Raw genomic sequence first — 17,201 nt, 5'->3', positions numbered from 1 at the left:
TACCATCTTACTGTTCTTAATTATTTTGAGACAGTCTTGGTCTCTCGCCCAGGATGGAGTGGAGTGGAGTGGCACAATCTCAGCTTACTGCAGCCTCGACCTCTCAGGCTCAGGTGATTCTCCCACCTCAGCCTACTGAGTAGCTGGGACTACAGGCACATACTACCATGCCTGGCTAATTATTTTTTATTTTTAATAGACACAGGGTTTTGCCATGTTGCTTAGGCTGATCTCAAACTCCTGGGCTCAAGCAGTCTACCTGCCTTGTTTTCCCAAAATGCTCAGATTACAGGTGTGAGCCACTGCGCCTGACCAATTATTTTTAAGTATACAGTTAAGTAGTGTTAAATACATTCATATTGTTTCGCAACCAATCTCTTCATTTTGAAAAGCTGAAATTATACCTGTTAAACAACAAATGCTCTTTTCCCACTCCCTGCATCCCCCAGTGGCCATCCTTCTACTTTCTGTCTCAATGAATTTGACTACCCTAGGTTCCTCTTGTAAGTTGAATCACACGGCATTTATCTCTTTGTGAGTGGCTTATTTCAGTCTGCGTAATATGCTGAAGGCCCGTCCATGTTATATGCATTTGTTTGCTAGGGATGCTCTCACAAAATGCCACAGACTGGGTGGCTTAGACAGCAGAAACTTATCTTCTCACTGTTCGGGAGGCTGGAATTCACGATCAAGGTGCCGGCCAGTTTCCTCTGAGGCCCAGCTTGCAGATGGCCTCTTGCTGCCTCTTCACATGGTTTTTATTCTATGCCCAAGCATCCCTGGTACCCCTCTGTGTTTGTCTCAGTTTCCTCCTCTTATAGTGATACCAGTCAGATTGAGTTAGGGCTTACCCTAATGACCCCATTTTAACTCAGTCACTTCTTTAGGGACCCTGTCTCCAAATACAGTAGATACTGGGGGTTAGGTCTTCAGCATATAGCTTTTGGAGGGACATAATTCAGCCCGTTGAATAATATTCCATTGTATGAGCATGCACACTTTAAAAATGTGTTCATCTATTGATAAATGCTTTAGTTGTTTCCACCTCTTGGCTATTGTGCATTATGCTGCTGTGAACGTGGGTGTGTAGATATCTCTCCAAGACCCTGCTCTCAGTTCTTTTGGATATATACCCAGAAGTATGATTATTGAATCATATTATAATTCTACTTTTAATTTTTTGAGGAACTGCCCATACTGTTTTCCATAGTAGTTGTGCCCACTTTGTATTTCCACCAGTATGCTCAAGGGTTTCTTTGCAGCATCTCCACATCAGCACCAACACTTGTTATTTTCTGGTTTTGAGAGTAGCCTTCTTAATAGATATAAGGAATAGTAAATGCTTAATATAAAAAAATTCAGAAATAGACCGGGTGCGGTGGCTCACGCATGTAATCCCAGCACTTTGGGAGGCTGAGGCGAGTGGATCTCAAGGTCAGGAGTTCGAGACCAGCCTGACCAACATGGTGAAATCTCACTTTTACTAAAAATACAAAAATTAGCCGGGCATGGTGGCACGTGCCTGTAATCCCACCTACTCAGGAGGCTGAGACAAGAGAATTGCTTGAACCTAGGAGGCAGAAGGTTGCAGTGAGCCAAGATTGTGCCGGTGCACTCCAGCCTGGGCGAAAAAGTGAGATCCCGTCTAAAAAAAAAAAAATTCAAAAATAGAACAGAAAAATGGAAAAATAAAATTTTATTTCTTCTGTATCTCAGGAATAGCCATTGTTAACATCTTAGTATTCTTTTAGATTTTGTTTTGTGGATATATTCATGTATATATATGCATATGCACACAAATACCCATTTATATAATTTAAACATTTTTATCATATTGTTTATATGATTTTTCCCATTTAACATTACATTATGAGCCTTTCCTGTGTCATTCAATATTATTGAGGTACCTGAGTACTAATGGCTACGTAATGATTTAATTATTTTCTGATTATTACACATTAGTTTTCTTCTGTTTTGCCTCTCTTATATACAATTCTCTGAAGAAAATTCATACATATAAATCTGCATATTTCTGACAGTTTTCTTTGGTCAGATTCCTAGGAGGAGATTATCGAGGTAAAAGGTTCTTTTTAAAGGTTCTGAATACATATTGCAAAATGCAAAATTGTTTTTAGGATGTTTCTTCTGATTTACTCTTCCTCCACCTGCATGAGAGAGACCAGTGTCACCTAACATCACTGTCACCAGTATTTAATATTGTCTTTCCAACTCATTGAAAACAACTTTTTCAACTTCATAGGTAAAAATGGTTTCACCTTGATTTGGTTTGTAATTCAGATACTTATAATTCTTTTGTGAATTTAATATGCCTGATAAAATAATTCACATGGATAGGAAATGGCACAGTGAATTTGCAGAAATACCAATGTTTTCATAGTAAAATAATGAGATACTATTAGTTAACAACCTTTAATGTTTAAGAAAATATATGCCTAATATTAATATTAAGAAATAATGATTTCCTTGCCGTTTAACACTGGTAAATACTAGTCAGAAAAAACGGCTGAAAATGTAAATATTTGGGAACAGGGAACACATTTTTATCTAAAATTATAATTTTATTACATACTAACTTGAGAAGAAAGGGGAGTGGGGGAGAGATATCATAGGGAGAAATGCCAGATATAGGTGAAGGGGAGGAAGGAAGCAAATCACACTGTCACGTGTGTACCTATGCAACAATCTTGCATGTTCTTCACGTGTACCCCAAAACCTAAAATACAAAAAAATAAAAAGAATAACTCATGTTTATCAAACAGTGAAGTTTCACTAGATGGGTAAAGGATACAGTTTTATGCAAAAACTGAGAAGAGTACTGATGAAATTTTAAAGGTAAGAGAGATATGGATGGGGAGGATGGATAAGGAAGAGAAATAGACAGTTAGTAAATCTGTAGCCAGGAGAATAGAATTCAGAGTTCCTGGAAGGGCTTAGCAGTTTAGTAAATTGTTATCTAGCTATGAATTAAAAAGTTTTAGAAGCCTTGGTATCCATGTTCAGTCTGGAGGTTCTATATATCTTGGAAGGAGACAAGTTGAGTTTATAAAGAGAAGCCCCCAGGCCTGGTATCAGAAGACCTGCTGTCTTCTGAGGTATCCTGGGGAATAATGCAGCTTATTTATCAGAGACTTCCATTATTCTGGAGTAGATGCAAATTAGGTGTTATCAGAATAAATATAGTGGGTTTGTTTTTGTGTTTTGCCTGCCTGAGTACAGAGGAATTACTGAGAGATTTGGAATGTCCTTAGTCAACCTGGAGTTTGGTTGGGATTAAAGCCTATAGGTTAGGTTTGTGGAAAGATTGATCTAGGTTTGGGGAAAGATTGAAAATATTCACTTTTTTCTCTATTTATTTATTTTTATTTTTCCATAGGTTATTGGGATACAGGTGGTGTTTGGTTACATGAGTAAGTTCTTTAGTGTTGATTTGTGAGATTTTGGTGCACTTACCACTTGAACAGTATACACTGCACTCTATTTGTACTCTTTTATCCCTTGCTCCCCTCCCACCCTTCCCCCTGAGTCCCCAAAGTCCATCGTGTCATTCTTATGCCTTTTTATCTTCATAGCTTAGCTCCCACATATCAGTGAGAACATGTGGTGTTTGATTTTTCCATTCCTGAGTTACTTCACTTAGAATAATAATCTGCAGTCTTATCCAGATTGCTGCAAATGTTGTTAATTCATTCCTTTTATGGCTGAGTAGTATCCCATTATATCTATCTATCTATCTATCTATCTATCCATCTATATCTATCTATATCTCTGTTGTATTTGCCTATATATACACACATATCTCTCTCTCTTTCTCTCATATATATATACATATATATATGTATATATATATATCACAGTTTCTTTATCCACTTGTTGATTGAGGGGCATTTGGGCTGGTTCCATGATTTTGGAGTTGTGAGCTATGCTGCTAAACATGCATGTGCAAGTATATTTTTCCTATAATTACTTCTTTTCCCTCTCGGTACGTACCCGGGAGTGGGATTGCTGGATCAAATAGTAGTTCTACTTTTAGTTCTTTAAGGCATCTCCACACTGTTTTCCATAGTGGCTATACTAATTTACATTTCCACCAGCAGTGTAGAAGTGTTCCCTGATCACCACATCCATGCCAGCATCTATGGTTTTTTAATTTTTTGGTTATGGCCATTCTTGCAGAATTAAGGTGGTATCGCATTGTGGTTTTGATTTGCATTTCCCTGATCATTAGTGATGTTGAGCATTTTTACGTATGTTTGTTGGCCATTTATATATCGTCCTTTGAGAATTGTCTATTCATGTCCTTAGCCCACTGTTTTATGGGATTTTTTTTTTTCTTTCTGATTTGTTTGAGTTTGTTGTAGATTCTGGATATTAATACTTTGTCAGATGTATAGATTGTGAAGACTTTCTCTCACTCTGTGGGTTGTCTGTTTACTCTGCCAACTGTTCTTTTGCCATGCAAAAGCTCTTTAGTTTAATTAAGTCCCAGCTATTTACTGTTGTTTTTATTTTCTTTGCATTTGAGTTCTTGGTCATGAAATCCTTGTCTAAGTCTATGTCTAGAAGGGTTTTTCTAATGTTCTAAAATTTTTATAGTTTCAGGTCTTAGATTTAAATCCATAATCCATCTTGAGTTGATTTTTGTATAGGGTGAGAGATGAGGATCCAGTTTCATTCTCCTACATGTGGCTAGCCAATTATCCCATCGCCACGTGTTGAAAAGGGTGCCTTTTCCCCATTTTATGTTTTGGTTTGCTGTGTTGAAGATCAGTTGGCTGTAAGTATTTGGGTTTATTTCTGGATTCTCTATCCATTGGTCTATGTTCCTACTTTTATACCAGTACCATGCTGTTTTGATGACTATGGCCTTATAGTACAGTTTGAAATCAGGTAGTGTGATGCCTCCAGATTTGTTCTTTTTACTTAGTCTTGGTTTGGCTATGTGGGCTCTTTTTTGGTTCCATATAAATTTTAGAATTGTTTCTTTCCTAATTCTGTGAAGAATGATGGTGGTATTTTGATGGGGATTGCATTGAATTTGCAGATTGCTTTTGGCAGTATGGTCATTTTCACAATATTGATTCTACCTATCCATGAGCATGGGATGTGTTTCCATTTGTTGGTATCGTCTATGATTTCTTTCAGCAGTGTTTTGTAGTTTTCCTTGTAGAGGTCTTTAGCCTCCTTGCTTAAATATATTCCAAAGTATTTTATTTTATTTATTTTTTTGCAGCTGTTGTAAAAGAGGAGTTCTTGATTTGACTCTGCTTGGTTGCTTTTGGTGTATAGAAGAGCTACTGAATGGTTTAGTTCATTTTTGAGGAGTGAGGAAGGGAAGGGGTTGGTTAGGAAGGAAGGAGAATGAAGGAGAAGGAAGAAGAAGGAAGAAAATAGGCCTAGCTTTGGAGGGAGAGCCAGGATCCTGGTTTAGTGTAGCATGTAATCCTGTGCTGTATCTGGTAGTTACTACCTTAATTTTACATTTTTCATGTTTATAGATAGTTTAGAAGGGAAAGAACAAATTAAAACTTACATTGTCAACATTTTTAAAATATCGACAAAAAATCCTTTGTATTTAAAAAGTAATATATGTGGTCAAACCTCCAAGTAAGGCAGAAGAAAATAAATTTTTCCCCATTCCTCACTACTCTATCCTTCACCTTGAGATAACTATTTTAAAATTTTGATGTATCTATAAATGCACACACATTTTATGAAAAAGAGATTGTATAATCCATGCTTTTCTACAAATCATTCTTTTCACTTAATATATGTATCTTGGATATTTCCCATATCTAATACGTTTAAATCCACTCCATCCAGTGCAATGACTACAGTCTTCATTGTATGAAATGCTATTATTTCTTAACCAGTCTCCTATGAATGGATATTTCATTGGTTTTACAATTACTTTTGTTTCATAAGTATAAATGATTCTGTAGTGAAATTCTAAATATGAAAGGTATATTCCTAAATATGTTGTTGCTGGTTCAAAGTCAGTGTTTAATGACAGCCTATGCAGGCTACCTGTCTGAGATGGAGAAATAGTGTTTCTTTCTGAATTGTGGCTATGTTAGTCGTCTTTCATTCAAGTATTAATGATATTTTACCTTGGCAGAGCACATGAACATTGCCAGCCACCAATCACAATGTATGGATTGGTTTATTAACCCTGCTTGAGATGAGGGTCTAAGGCATAGAGTGACTCATGACTTGTCTCTGCTTGGACCTTAGCTGAATCTTCTTATTTCTGGCCTGATGTTAATATCTTTGAAGGTAGAGGGGGGTCCTTGGAAACTATGGGTCTAGTGATAGGAAGTATTCTTCTTGTTTAATGGGAGGCCTTGCTGTGTCTCCCTCTTCTGTAATTCTGAATCATTTGCTTCTTATTCAAAGACATCTTCAAGTTTGGTAAATTTCAGTATGTTTCCCAGAAGATATGTAGTGTCTTCTGTTAATGCATGTAGACTTTTAATTGCAAAAGGACAATGTGACACTTCAATGTTTCTTTGTGCCAATCATAAATAAAATTTGGTAAAAGTTAGCTTGATCAACTCCTTGAGGCTACTGCTTCTAGAATGTACCTGAAGCAGCTTTATGTATTATAGCATGTGCTTTACTGTTCGAGAAGACCAGACAAATCTCTCTTATTGCTTATCCTTACTGACTCAGTGAAGGGAGTGCTTCAGTGAAGAGGAACACCGGAGATGTATTCATCCATCCATTGGACAAATGGTAATTGAGTGCTTAATGGGAGGCAGGCATTGTTCTCAGCTAAGCTGAGAGGTATGTTCTCTGAAGTCCAGTGGATGGAGACCCGGAAGGGCCCAGACAGCTGGGAACCCCAGATGGAAGCCCACAGAAGGGAGGCCTGCTAACTCAGCAGAGGGCTAATTGATGTTGAGTTGGCAGAGATCAAGGATGAGGAGAAATGTGAAATGTCTCTCCCCATGTCTTCCTGTGTGTACTACTAAATGCCCAACTCCACCTACCCTAGCTTGTCTTTTGTTCTGCGCACAGTGTTTTGAGAAAGAGAAGCCTTTTCCATGGGCTCTCTTCACATTACTTTATATCCATATCACAGAGCTAGCTGTTTATATTGCTGGTGGCGTTGGACTTGCTGTGTTGTATATGGGTGTATATGGGAAACACAAAAAGAGACAGACAGGGCTGGGCACAGTGGCTCATGCCTGTAATCCTAGCACTTTGGGAGGCCGAGGCAGGGAGATCGCTTGAGGTTAGGAATTCAAGACCAGCCTGGCCAACATGATGAAACCCCACCTCTACAAAAAATTTAAAAATTGGCCAGGCATGGTGGTGCATGCCTGTAATCCCAGCTACTTGGGAGGCTGAGATGTGAGAATTGCTTGAACCCAGGAGGTGGAGGTTGCAGTGAGCCAAGATCGTACCACTGCACTACAGCCAGTGTGATAGAGTGAGACTGTCTCCCAAAAAAAAGGTGGGGAAGGGAGGAAAAGAGAAAGAAAAGAGGGGAGACATTTCAGGTAAGAGGAAACAAACACATTGTCAGAGTAGACGTCATGTCCTCTTTGCAGCATTTCTTAAAGATTTGTAATAATTGTCATGCTTAGGCAGCCCCATGATATATAACATTCCTAAGTTCTAGGGAATCAAGTAAAATATTTGTATGATAGATTGCATGTCTAACTGAAATTGGGAACTTGGGGGTGATGCCACAGCTATAGGAAGACCCCTTGCTTTTCTGACATTGTTATATGGATATTTAGAATTAATCATCTTTAGTGTTACTAGCACAGAATGAATGATAGAACTGTGGAATTCAAATAATTCATAATTCTTAATGTCTTCCTCTGAGTTAAGCTTAATTGACTACAGAGTTTTCACCAAAGGAAGTTATAGAAATGTCCTCCACAGTATCCACGTAGAAGTTGTGGTCACAGACATTTTTTGTCCTGGGTAGCTGGTACCTTGAGTATAATGAGTATTAAATAATATTTTTTAAATTAAAAAATATAAATGTTTTAAAACTTTTATTGTTGTTAATATCTACAATTTCCATGCAACTTAGAATCCCAGTTCTAATACTTTTTGTGTGACTGGGCAAACTGTTTAAATTTTCTAAGCCCCACTTTTTTCATTGATGAAAGGTTTTTATCTATAAAATGAGCATAATAATGTCTATGGCATAGATATTATATCATTTTTAGAATTATATGCTTTTATTAAAATTTTGTGTTTTGTATAAATAAGGGCAACATAACAGGTTTGTTGAGAGGGCTAAATAAAATAACAAATATAAAACTATCTTTACAAGCTTTCCAGCACCAGACAGTTGCTCAATGTTGCTGTTGTTATGATTCCCATTATTATTAAATTCTGTAACCATAATGTAGGACCCAGGTTCTGAATGGGGTTTAGTTCTGTGTGTTCAAATTGTGGTATGTGTATAGCCTAAACTTTGCAAAGGAAGGAAAAAGCATGAAACATTCATTTACCACATAATTTTAATGTATCTTACAGTATTTTTTTCAGTGCCCACTCTGTGCCAGTTTGTGAACAGGAGAACCAGATTACATGTTTGGGGAAACCAGGAATTATAGTGCCAGGTACTCTCCTAGGTACTGAGGATACAGTTTGATAGAAATTAGACGTAGACTTTCTTCTTACAGAACGGTTTAATAGAGGATTCAGATAATTAGCATAAGCAGTGCCATTATCGGGGAGAGTGGAGGGTTCTACATAGGACTTATGCAGGGCCCCAGGGTTTGGTGAGGGGAGTCTGGGAATGTTCCCGAGAGGGAAGAATCACTAAGGTGAGACCTTCAGGATCAAGAGGAAGTGGGCAGGTGGAGAGCAGAGGTGTTCAAGACACAGGGAGGAGCCATAACACAGAGATTGGGAAGATTGAGAGCTGGCATTGAGCAGGGGCTATAGGTGCTGCAAGGCCATGGCTACCAGATTGGGACTCTGTCCTGAGGGCAGGGCAGTGGCATAATCAAACTGAGCTTTTTTTAAGAAACACCACCCTGGCTTGACGAGTGAGGAGGGATTGGGCTGGGGCAGGAAGAACAACCGGGAAACACATTTAGAGTCTCTGCAGGGGGCTGGGAGGGAGCCTGTGGTGGCCTGGGCCAAGGAGTTGGCAGTGCAGAAGGAGAGTGCTGGACAAATGTGAACAGTCTTTAGGTAGTAGAGTTGACAGGTCTAGGGGGTTGATTGGATATAGGGGGCAGGGGTGTGGGAAATGGCAGAGTTCAGATGATGCCCAGGTTTCTGACCCAAGCAACTAGGTGGGTAGCACTGCCATCTGCTGACACAGGCAACAAGCAGAGGCTGGGGTTGGAGTCGGCATGGGTGTGGTGGTGAGCTAAGTCTGGACATGCAGACTGGGCATGTCTGTGAGAAACCTGACTTGAGAAGGCCACATAGGGAGTTGGATAATTGGTAGCTGAGAAGAGAGATTTGAGTGAGTCTTGGAGACTTGTCCAACATCAACATAAAGATGGCACCTGAAGGCAAGGAATGAATGACATCTCCCAGGAAGATTGTCACTTGAGAAGAGACCAGATTTTGCACAGAACCTCGACTGGCACAGGAGGGAAACATGGCAAGCAAACTGAGGAGCAACTGGAGAGACAGGAGGGAGACCACGATCTCATGGTACCAGAGAGCCAGGAAGGAGACCTCTGAAGGGCAATGCTAGCCAAGGGGAGGTAGGAGAGTGAAAAGCATCCACAGATTGCCCCATGAGGAAGTTGAAGCCTGGCTGCAAACAAGAGAACCAGATTGCATGTTTAGGGAAACCAGGAATTGGAGAGAGACAGCAAGTGTAGACAGCTTTGCAGAAAATTATGGCTGATAAGAGAAGGTGTAATGGCAAGAAAGAGGGTCAGGGAGGGCTTATCATTCTCTTTTTCTAAATATTGAGGGGCCTTGACAAGGTTTATTTGCTGATTCGGAAAAGCTAGTTGAGACCAAGACAGTGAGTGAGCAAACAGGAGAAAGTGGCATCTATGGGAAGTTGGGGTTGTTGGGGGTTGGGCCTCAGAGCCCAGGTAGGAGAGTTAGCCTGGGAGGAGAAAGGGCTCCCCCACAGAGAGGAGGAAAGGGTATGAACACTGAGGTGGAGGAAGATTGGAGGGAAGGAAATTGAGGCGCATGTGACCACTAGTGACTGAGGAACCAAGTCCCTTATCTCACACCCCAGTTCTGTTTTTGTGGTGACCACAGGGGTGGTTCTGTGTTCTCTTCCAGATTTTTGAGATTTGTATTGTCTTATTTCTCTCTTCTGTGTCCTCTTGATCCACTGAGACTTCTAGCTAAGCTGACAAACTGGCTGTACCAAAACAGGTCATTCTCATCTTCACACAGGCTCTCTTTCCTCTCAGGTAAATTAGTGAGTTTATTCTGGTAGTTTCCACCTGTGTTGTCTCCATGGAGAACCGTGATGGTTGGCCTGTCAGGGTGATTAACTATCATGAGGCATTTGGGGCCATGCATCTCCTTTTAATTCGTCCTCTTTGAAAAGTCGGTTCTGTTTGTCTTCTTTCTAGCCTAGGGCTTGTTCTCTACCTCACAGGTAAGTTAATTCAGTTCAGTGGATAGCAGTAGTTCAAGGTGACTCTTATTCCTGTTCAGAAACCCCTTTTCAACCAGAGCCTATCTCCTTAGTGGTTCTGGGAAAAAAAGAAGTTGAGTTGGATTCAGGAAGAGCATGAGCCATTTTTTTTAAGGCAAACGTTGAGGGTCTCTGGGCTTTCAGGGTCCATGAGAGTGACCCATCTGAAGTGTTGGGATTTGGATGAGAGGACTCAGACACCCTTCTGCCCTCTGACTTCAGGCACCAGCCCATGACACTGAGTGGCCACAGCAAGGATTGCAGGGAAAGGCATCATGGTTAAAACATAAGCATGTTATAAAATTTGTCGCATTGTATAGATAGCTTTTAAAATTCCTAGGAGCTGAAGTTTAGAAACTGGTGCTGTAAAGTGAAAATGAAATTTAACTGAGCATTTGGTGGAGGAAAAATAATTTATTGTCTCTCCCATGAAAAGCCGTGGGAGTCAGCATCCTTCTCATCGCAGATACCTGTGATTGATGATGGCTTTGTACTCCTGCCGGGAAGGGAGCTCTTTGAAATAGCATAGTAGGGACTTTGCAACTGGGTCTCATTTGGTTAAGTTACTGCCTTTGTGAGGCTCTGCTGCATCTTTATATTCTACCAAGGAGAAGATGGTAAATCAGAGTAATTGCTTCATCCCAAGGCACTTTTATATTGTAAAGGAAAAAGGTCCTGTTAAGAAACTCAAATTAACTTCTGCTGTTTTTAGTATATGGAAAGACTCTGAAAGCTGCTTGTCATACAGCCTGGCAGTTTATTTATCATGGAACAATTCCATTAGAGCCTGACACTTGTTTTCATGGCACTAAGACTTAGGATCCCTCAGGAAAAGCATTTAACCTTTGGAAATGCAAAGCTGTCATTTATCTGTCATCTCTCTAAAACCCACTAGAGTATATTTACGAGAGAGATTTGAAACAGTCATCGTTCCACTGAACTAGAAATAGAGTTGGGACTCAGTAAATGATCAGTAAAAAACTGATGAGTGTCCAATATCAGTTTGCAGCAGCTCAACTGTGCTAGCTCTGTCATAAAATGAACTTACTATAGCATTCTGTAATTCATAAGGAGTTCAGTATGCAGAATTCACACTTAAAAATTGATAAAATAGGCGAGTCGATTTACCTTACAGCTTCTGAAATCTGTTTGAAAAAATTTAAGGACTAGAATATTAGTTCACTGCTAGCACAGCGTCATTTGAATTGTGCATTCCAGTTGTATTTTATAGATTTCAGAAAAATTCTTAAAGTTAACTTATATATATCAACCAAGGAGGTTTAGCAGATCTTGGAAGAATGAACTGAAACAGTCATGATCTGTAAATTAACACCCTTTTGCGTAGCATTTACTAACAAAAGATGAAGGTACCATTTGTCAAAGCTTGTCAGTGAGCAGTTCTCCAGGGAGGTAGTGGAGCAGAGTCTAAGAATTTGGTCTCTGGTGCCAGACTGCGCTTCACATCTAAGCAATGTTGCTTACTGGCTATGGGACTTGGACAAGTTAGTTAACCTCAGAACCTCTTGTTTCTTCACTGTAAATAGCGTGAATGCCTCTTGGGGTTTTAAATGCAATAATTTATGTGAAGTCCATGTAGAGAAGTTGTTACTAGCAACATTTAACATGAGCCAGATGGGCCTGGGAGGATGACATAGATCCAGAAAATTATTTGGGATGCTTGTAGGTTAAACTTGTTTATGGGTGTTTGTGACTTTGTGACTCCCTTTAATGTCATGGTTTCTCAAAAGATACAGTACAGAAGTGGTTATGGGACAGACCACCCTCAATCTCATTCCTGTTCTGTGAGAACAGATGAGCACAGCTAAGGTAGAGACCGAGAAATGCTCCCAGAAAATATTTTCAAGATTGAATTAAGATTGAGATAACTTTTCCTTGTTTGTGATCAGAGACAAACAAGTAAAAGGGGACTGATGTTTTTGAGGAGTCCATGGTAGAAATAATACACAGTGGGTGGAGGGAGTGTTGGTGAGCCAGTGGTCTAGTGCTGTTTGGGGAAAGTAGAGTGAACATTCCTGGGAACTGAAATTCCTTGGCTTATAAAGAACATCCAGTATAAGTAAGCAGCGGAATAGTCATGTTATTTAGAATTTAAGAATTTGTTATCTACCCTGTTGACTGTTTCTCACTGCTCAACGGATTTTTAAACACCAGCACCTTCACTACCACTTTCACAACCACCAACACCATTACCACCACCACAACCATCGTCACCACCACCACCATCACTACTGTCACCACCATTATCATCACAACCACCACCATCATTACCAGTACCAACACCACTACCACCATCATCACCACCATCACCTTCGCTACCACCACCACCATTATCATCACAGTTGCTACTATATCATTACTACTGCTACCACCAGCACCATCGCCCTCACCAACCTCATCACCAACACCATTATCACCATCACCATCACTACCATCACCATTATCAGCATAACCACCACCATTGTCATCACCGTCACCACCACTACCACCACCATCACTGTCACTACCACTAACATGTTCACCAATACTATCACCATCGCTACCACCACCACCACCACTACACCATCGCTACCACCACCACCACCACTACACCATCGCTACCACCACCATCACCACCACCACCACTGCTACACCATTGCTACCACCACCATCACCACCACCACCAGTACCACTGCCAACACCACCACCACCACCGCCACTACTACCACTACTACTGCTGCCACTATCACCACCACCACCACTACTACCACTACTACTGCTGCCACTATCACCACCACCACCACTACTACCACTACTACTGCTGCCACTATCACCACCACTACCACTACCACTGTCATCACCACTACTACAGCCACCACCGCCATCACCACCATCACCATCAGCACCACTACCATCACTGTTGTCATCACAACCACCATCGTCAACACTACTACCACCAGTATCACTACTGCTACCACTACCACCACCACCTTCACCACCACCACCACCAGCATTGTTACCATCACCACCACCATCACTACCATCACCACCATTATCACAGTCACCACCATCACCTATCACCACCTCACTACTACTATCACCATTGCTACCACCACCACCACCACCACGACCATGACCACCACTGCCACCACCGCCACCCCGTAACCATCATCACCATTACCACCACCACCACCACCACCACCACCACTACTGCTGCTGCCACTATCACCACCACCACCACTATCACCACCATCACACCTATAGCACCACAACCACAACAATTCAGGGCTTCAAAAGACTCCAGTTGGGAGATTCTTGCCTTTTTACCACATTCTATCTCCAGCCTTACCTTCCCTCTGTCTGAGCTGCCTCTGTCCCATGCTCGCTCTCTGACTATTTTTCTGCCTTTCAGTCCACCAGCTATGTCTATAGAATAAGAAGGGAATTTGCAAGTACACTTCAGCAACCTTGCTTTACTCTAATTTAAGAAACAATTTCTGATTTTTATCATTTGCTTTATAAAGAACAAGAGATGTTAATTAGTTTGACTCATTAAATTTAAGACAATTGTTATAATTTGGGGTGTTTGATTAAATTTCTTTAGTTATACACAGTTGCTTATGCTGCTGCTCTGGAAAGCAGGAGAGTTTCTGGGGAATGCTCTTCTCTCCTTCTTCTTCCTGCTCACCCTCATGGCTCCAAGTCCATGCCTACGGAGCATGTTAGCGTGTTGTCCCAGGTCTCACAGTATCTGAAAAGATTGTCTTCTCTGTGCGCAGGCTGCTTAGGGCCAGCCTGATGCAAACTGTAAAAAGGGAAAGAGTATTTCTCTGTTTCCTCTGCATCCACCCTTCATGCATTTACTCCAAACCAAATCTGCTCTTAGGAAGGGATCAGAGGAACCTATTTAGAGTGAGGTAGCCATGACAGGTAAGCAGTGGTTAAACCACATAAAAGAAACTTTAAATGGGGAGTTCCATCTTGTTAAAGCCATAAGGTAGTATGGAGAGGGTAAAGTAACCTCTGAATACTCCCAAAGGCCACTTACTAGTAATCCTTCCATTTTGTACCTCTAATCCCGTCTTCCTTTCCCTCTCCTTCTTGCCCTTTTCTTAAGACCCAGCTGAAAGCTGGTCTCCTGCCGGAAACCATGTGGATTCCATGTCTACCCCTGCCAGTGTCCTGACCACAGCCTGCTCTCATTGTTTGCTTGTGAATGGGTCTCCTTCTCCCTTCTCCCCATTCTCCTTGCCCTGAGACTGTTGTCTTCTCATCAGCAGGTTGGCTCAATCACGGCCCTGTCTCCCCAGCATCTGACACAGTGGCATTCAGAAAATGCTTTTGGGTGAAAGTTAATTGTATTTTTGCTGTTTGAAAAGGACAGTATTTTAAAACATGGAAAACATGAAAACTTTTTCCAAAAGATAGGTGAGAGGTGATTCATTCTCTTCTCCTTGAATCACTTATTTCTTTGACCCCCACAACCGAGGAGACACATCAGTAGTTTGGATAATGTTTAAAAAATAAGAATAAAACATTTTGATGATTCTAGTCAGGGGATGCAATTGGCTTCATATACCCTTGCCTAAAAGTCTTCTCCATGGGAAATGCACTTTGTTTGGAGTGAGTGCTCAGATTTCATGAGGCTGTATGTGGATGAGTGCAGTGGGGAGGAGGTGGTCCCCGTCTGGCTGGGTCTGCTGAAATCAACCTGTGGCTTGGCTAGAGGGCCAGCTGTCCTGGCTCCATCACCTTTCTCACCAGTAGGCAGCCTAGAGAGAGATTGGAGCAGGCTGATGAATGGGTAGCATTTGATAAAAATAGTGACATCATTAACCCTCGCTGGGCAACTTTAGAATCTGTCATTTTAATTTTTTTATTCACTCCTCTATCTTCCATTCCACAATTCTAGGTTACATGGGTCTGCTTTGTGTGTGTGCTGTGGAAAGAGACTGATTTCTGTCTTTTGTCAGTAGGGGCTGTAAAACATTGTAACAGCTGAGACTTTATTCTATAATTATTGTCATGGTTCTCTGTGTCTGAATGGGAAAGACCTTGCCTTATTTCATTTATTCCTGTTTTGCCCCTGTGGGGCTCATGTTCACTACTTCTCACTGCTGTGCTTGTAGACATCTGGGTTTAGGAGGTGTGGCCGTTTCTTGGCTCGAGGGTAGCTCTTGGTCTCTGGGCAGAGCTGAGTAAGGTGCTTTGGACATTGCTGTTCCTTCTACACAATGTCTCTTTATGACATTGTTTTGATGATCAAACTCTTATCCTAAGTTTCTTGATCTTTAGAAAAGTTAACCTAGTCCTAATATTCACCATCACTATCTTTCTCCAAGGGGCATTGTAAGGATAATTAAGGGACATACAGGTGAAATGTTTTAAGCTCAATGGAAGAGAAAAGCCATCAGGCTCATGAATGTTACTGTTATTTAGCTTCTTGCTATTACCATATGATCAAGAATAGATTAATTTTGGAAATGATATCAGGTTTAGACATCTATTTCTACTTAACCACCATAGTTGGACTTGACTTGAGCTCTACAAGGATACCTCAGTTTATAGATTTAAAACAATTGAGTGAGAAATGATCAAAAATGTTTTTACTACATTTTTCATTTGCTCTTCTTTAAAAAAAAATTCTAAAAATAGTCCCTTTAAAAGGAGTTGATTAAAAAGGTTCATTTTCTGGGAATGTTATGTATCTGCAACAAATAATAAGTAATATTGAAGCAGTTGGCTACCTTCACTTTCATGTAAAATAAGTAAATACATTTGGTGACATACATATGAGAAATGGGATTTTTGTAATTTTTATGGAATAGGAACAACTTTACAGATGATAGAAGTTTTTATCATCTGCTAGTGACAAAGAAACATAACTGATAACGCGTGACACTTTTTGGGTTTAATGTATATGTTGGCATGCCGGGAACCGGAATTCTCTTAGACCTAAGTCAGCCGTCCCAGGGGAAACTGACCTGACTTTCCGCTTGTCAGAGGTAAGCTTTCTTTGCTTTTAAAGCATGGTCTTCACATTGCTCAAATGGCAGAGGGAGAAAGAGGGGTAAGCTTTCATGGCAAGAGATGAAGAGAAAGGCACTCCGTAGGCTGGTGAGCACCTGCACGATTTTCACTTGTAATTAGTGGAATGGGGGCTCACTGTCGAGAAGATACTGTCTTTATGAGTCAAAACATTTAGTGTTGGTGGAAAGGTGAGAGTTCAGACACTTAGGGAGATACAGGGGTAGGAAGCCCAGCGTTTCTCTTACAGTGACATCTGCTTTAAGCAAATGACATTTTAGCTCCCTAGCATGAAATGACATGTGGTGGGGGGGCTTGTGGCTCTAGTTAAAGAGAAGTAACGGGTTGGTTAGTTTTAAGAAGTAGCTCAGCGGAGGCTACGGAGCTGCCCACCAAGGAAGGAGGAGAGAAACTGAAGGGAAGGCTTTGCCTTTCTTTTTGAGTTTCCTTTCCTCTCCTTTGAAGAAGTGGGGATGTTGCCATTTTGGGTCATTCTGGCTTCATCTTATGTGTGGAAGCATGGCACAAGCATTATGGCAGGCTCCTAAAAGGATGGCTC

At 40.8% G+C, this 17,201-nt stretch overlaps 2 protein-coding genes across 9 annotated transcripts in view; both read left to right on the top strand.

Annotated features, from left to right (window-relative positions):
* The window catches only part of TSGA10 (testis specific 10), a 204,421-nt gene that overhangs the window by 6,287 nt on the left and 180,933 nt on the right, over positions 1 to 17,201 (top strand). The window lies entirely within an intron of this gene.
* Positions 9,233 to 13,780, top strand: LOC135272755 (integumentary mucin C.1-like). Its single transcript, XM_064371346.1, has 2 exons — positions 9,233 to 9,290; positions 9,704 to 13,780. The coding sequence occupies exon 2, from the start codon at positions 13,151 to 13,153 to the stop codon at positions 13,778 to 13,780; it is 630 nt and encodes a 209-aa protein (XP_064227416.1). The 5' UTR covers positions 9,233 to 9,290; positions 9,704 to 13,150.

Source organism: Aotus nancymaae, unplaced genomic scaffold, assembly GCF_030222135.1.
Source record: "Aotus nancymaae isolate 86718 unplaced genomic scaffold, 86718_ANA_hifiasm-v0.15.2.pri h1tg000131l, whole genome shotgun sequence".
Lineage (NCBI taxonomy): Eukaryota > Metazoa > Chordata > Mammalia > Primates > Aotidae > Aotus > Aotus nancymaae.
Note: the sequence above shows the minus strand (reverse complement) of the source record. Positions and strands in the feature narration are given on the sequence as shown.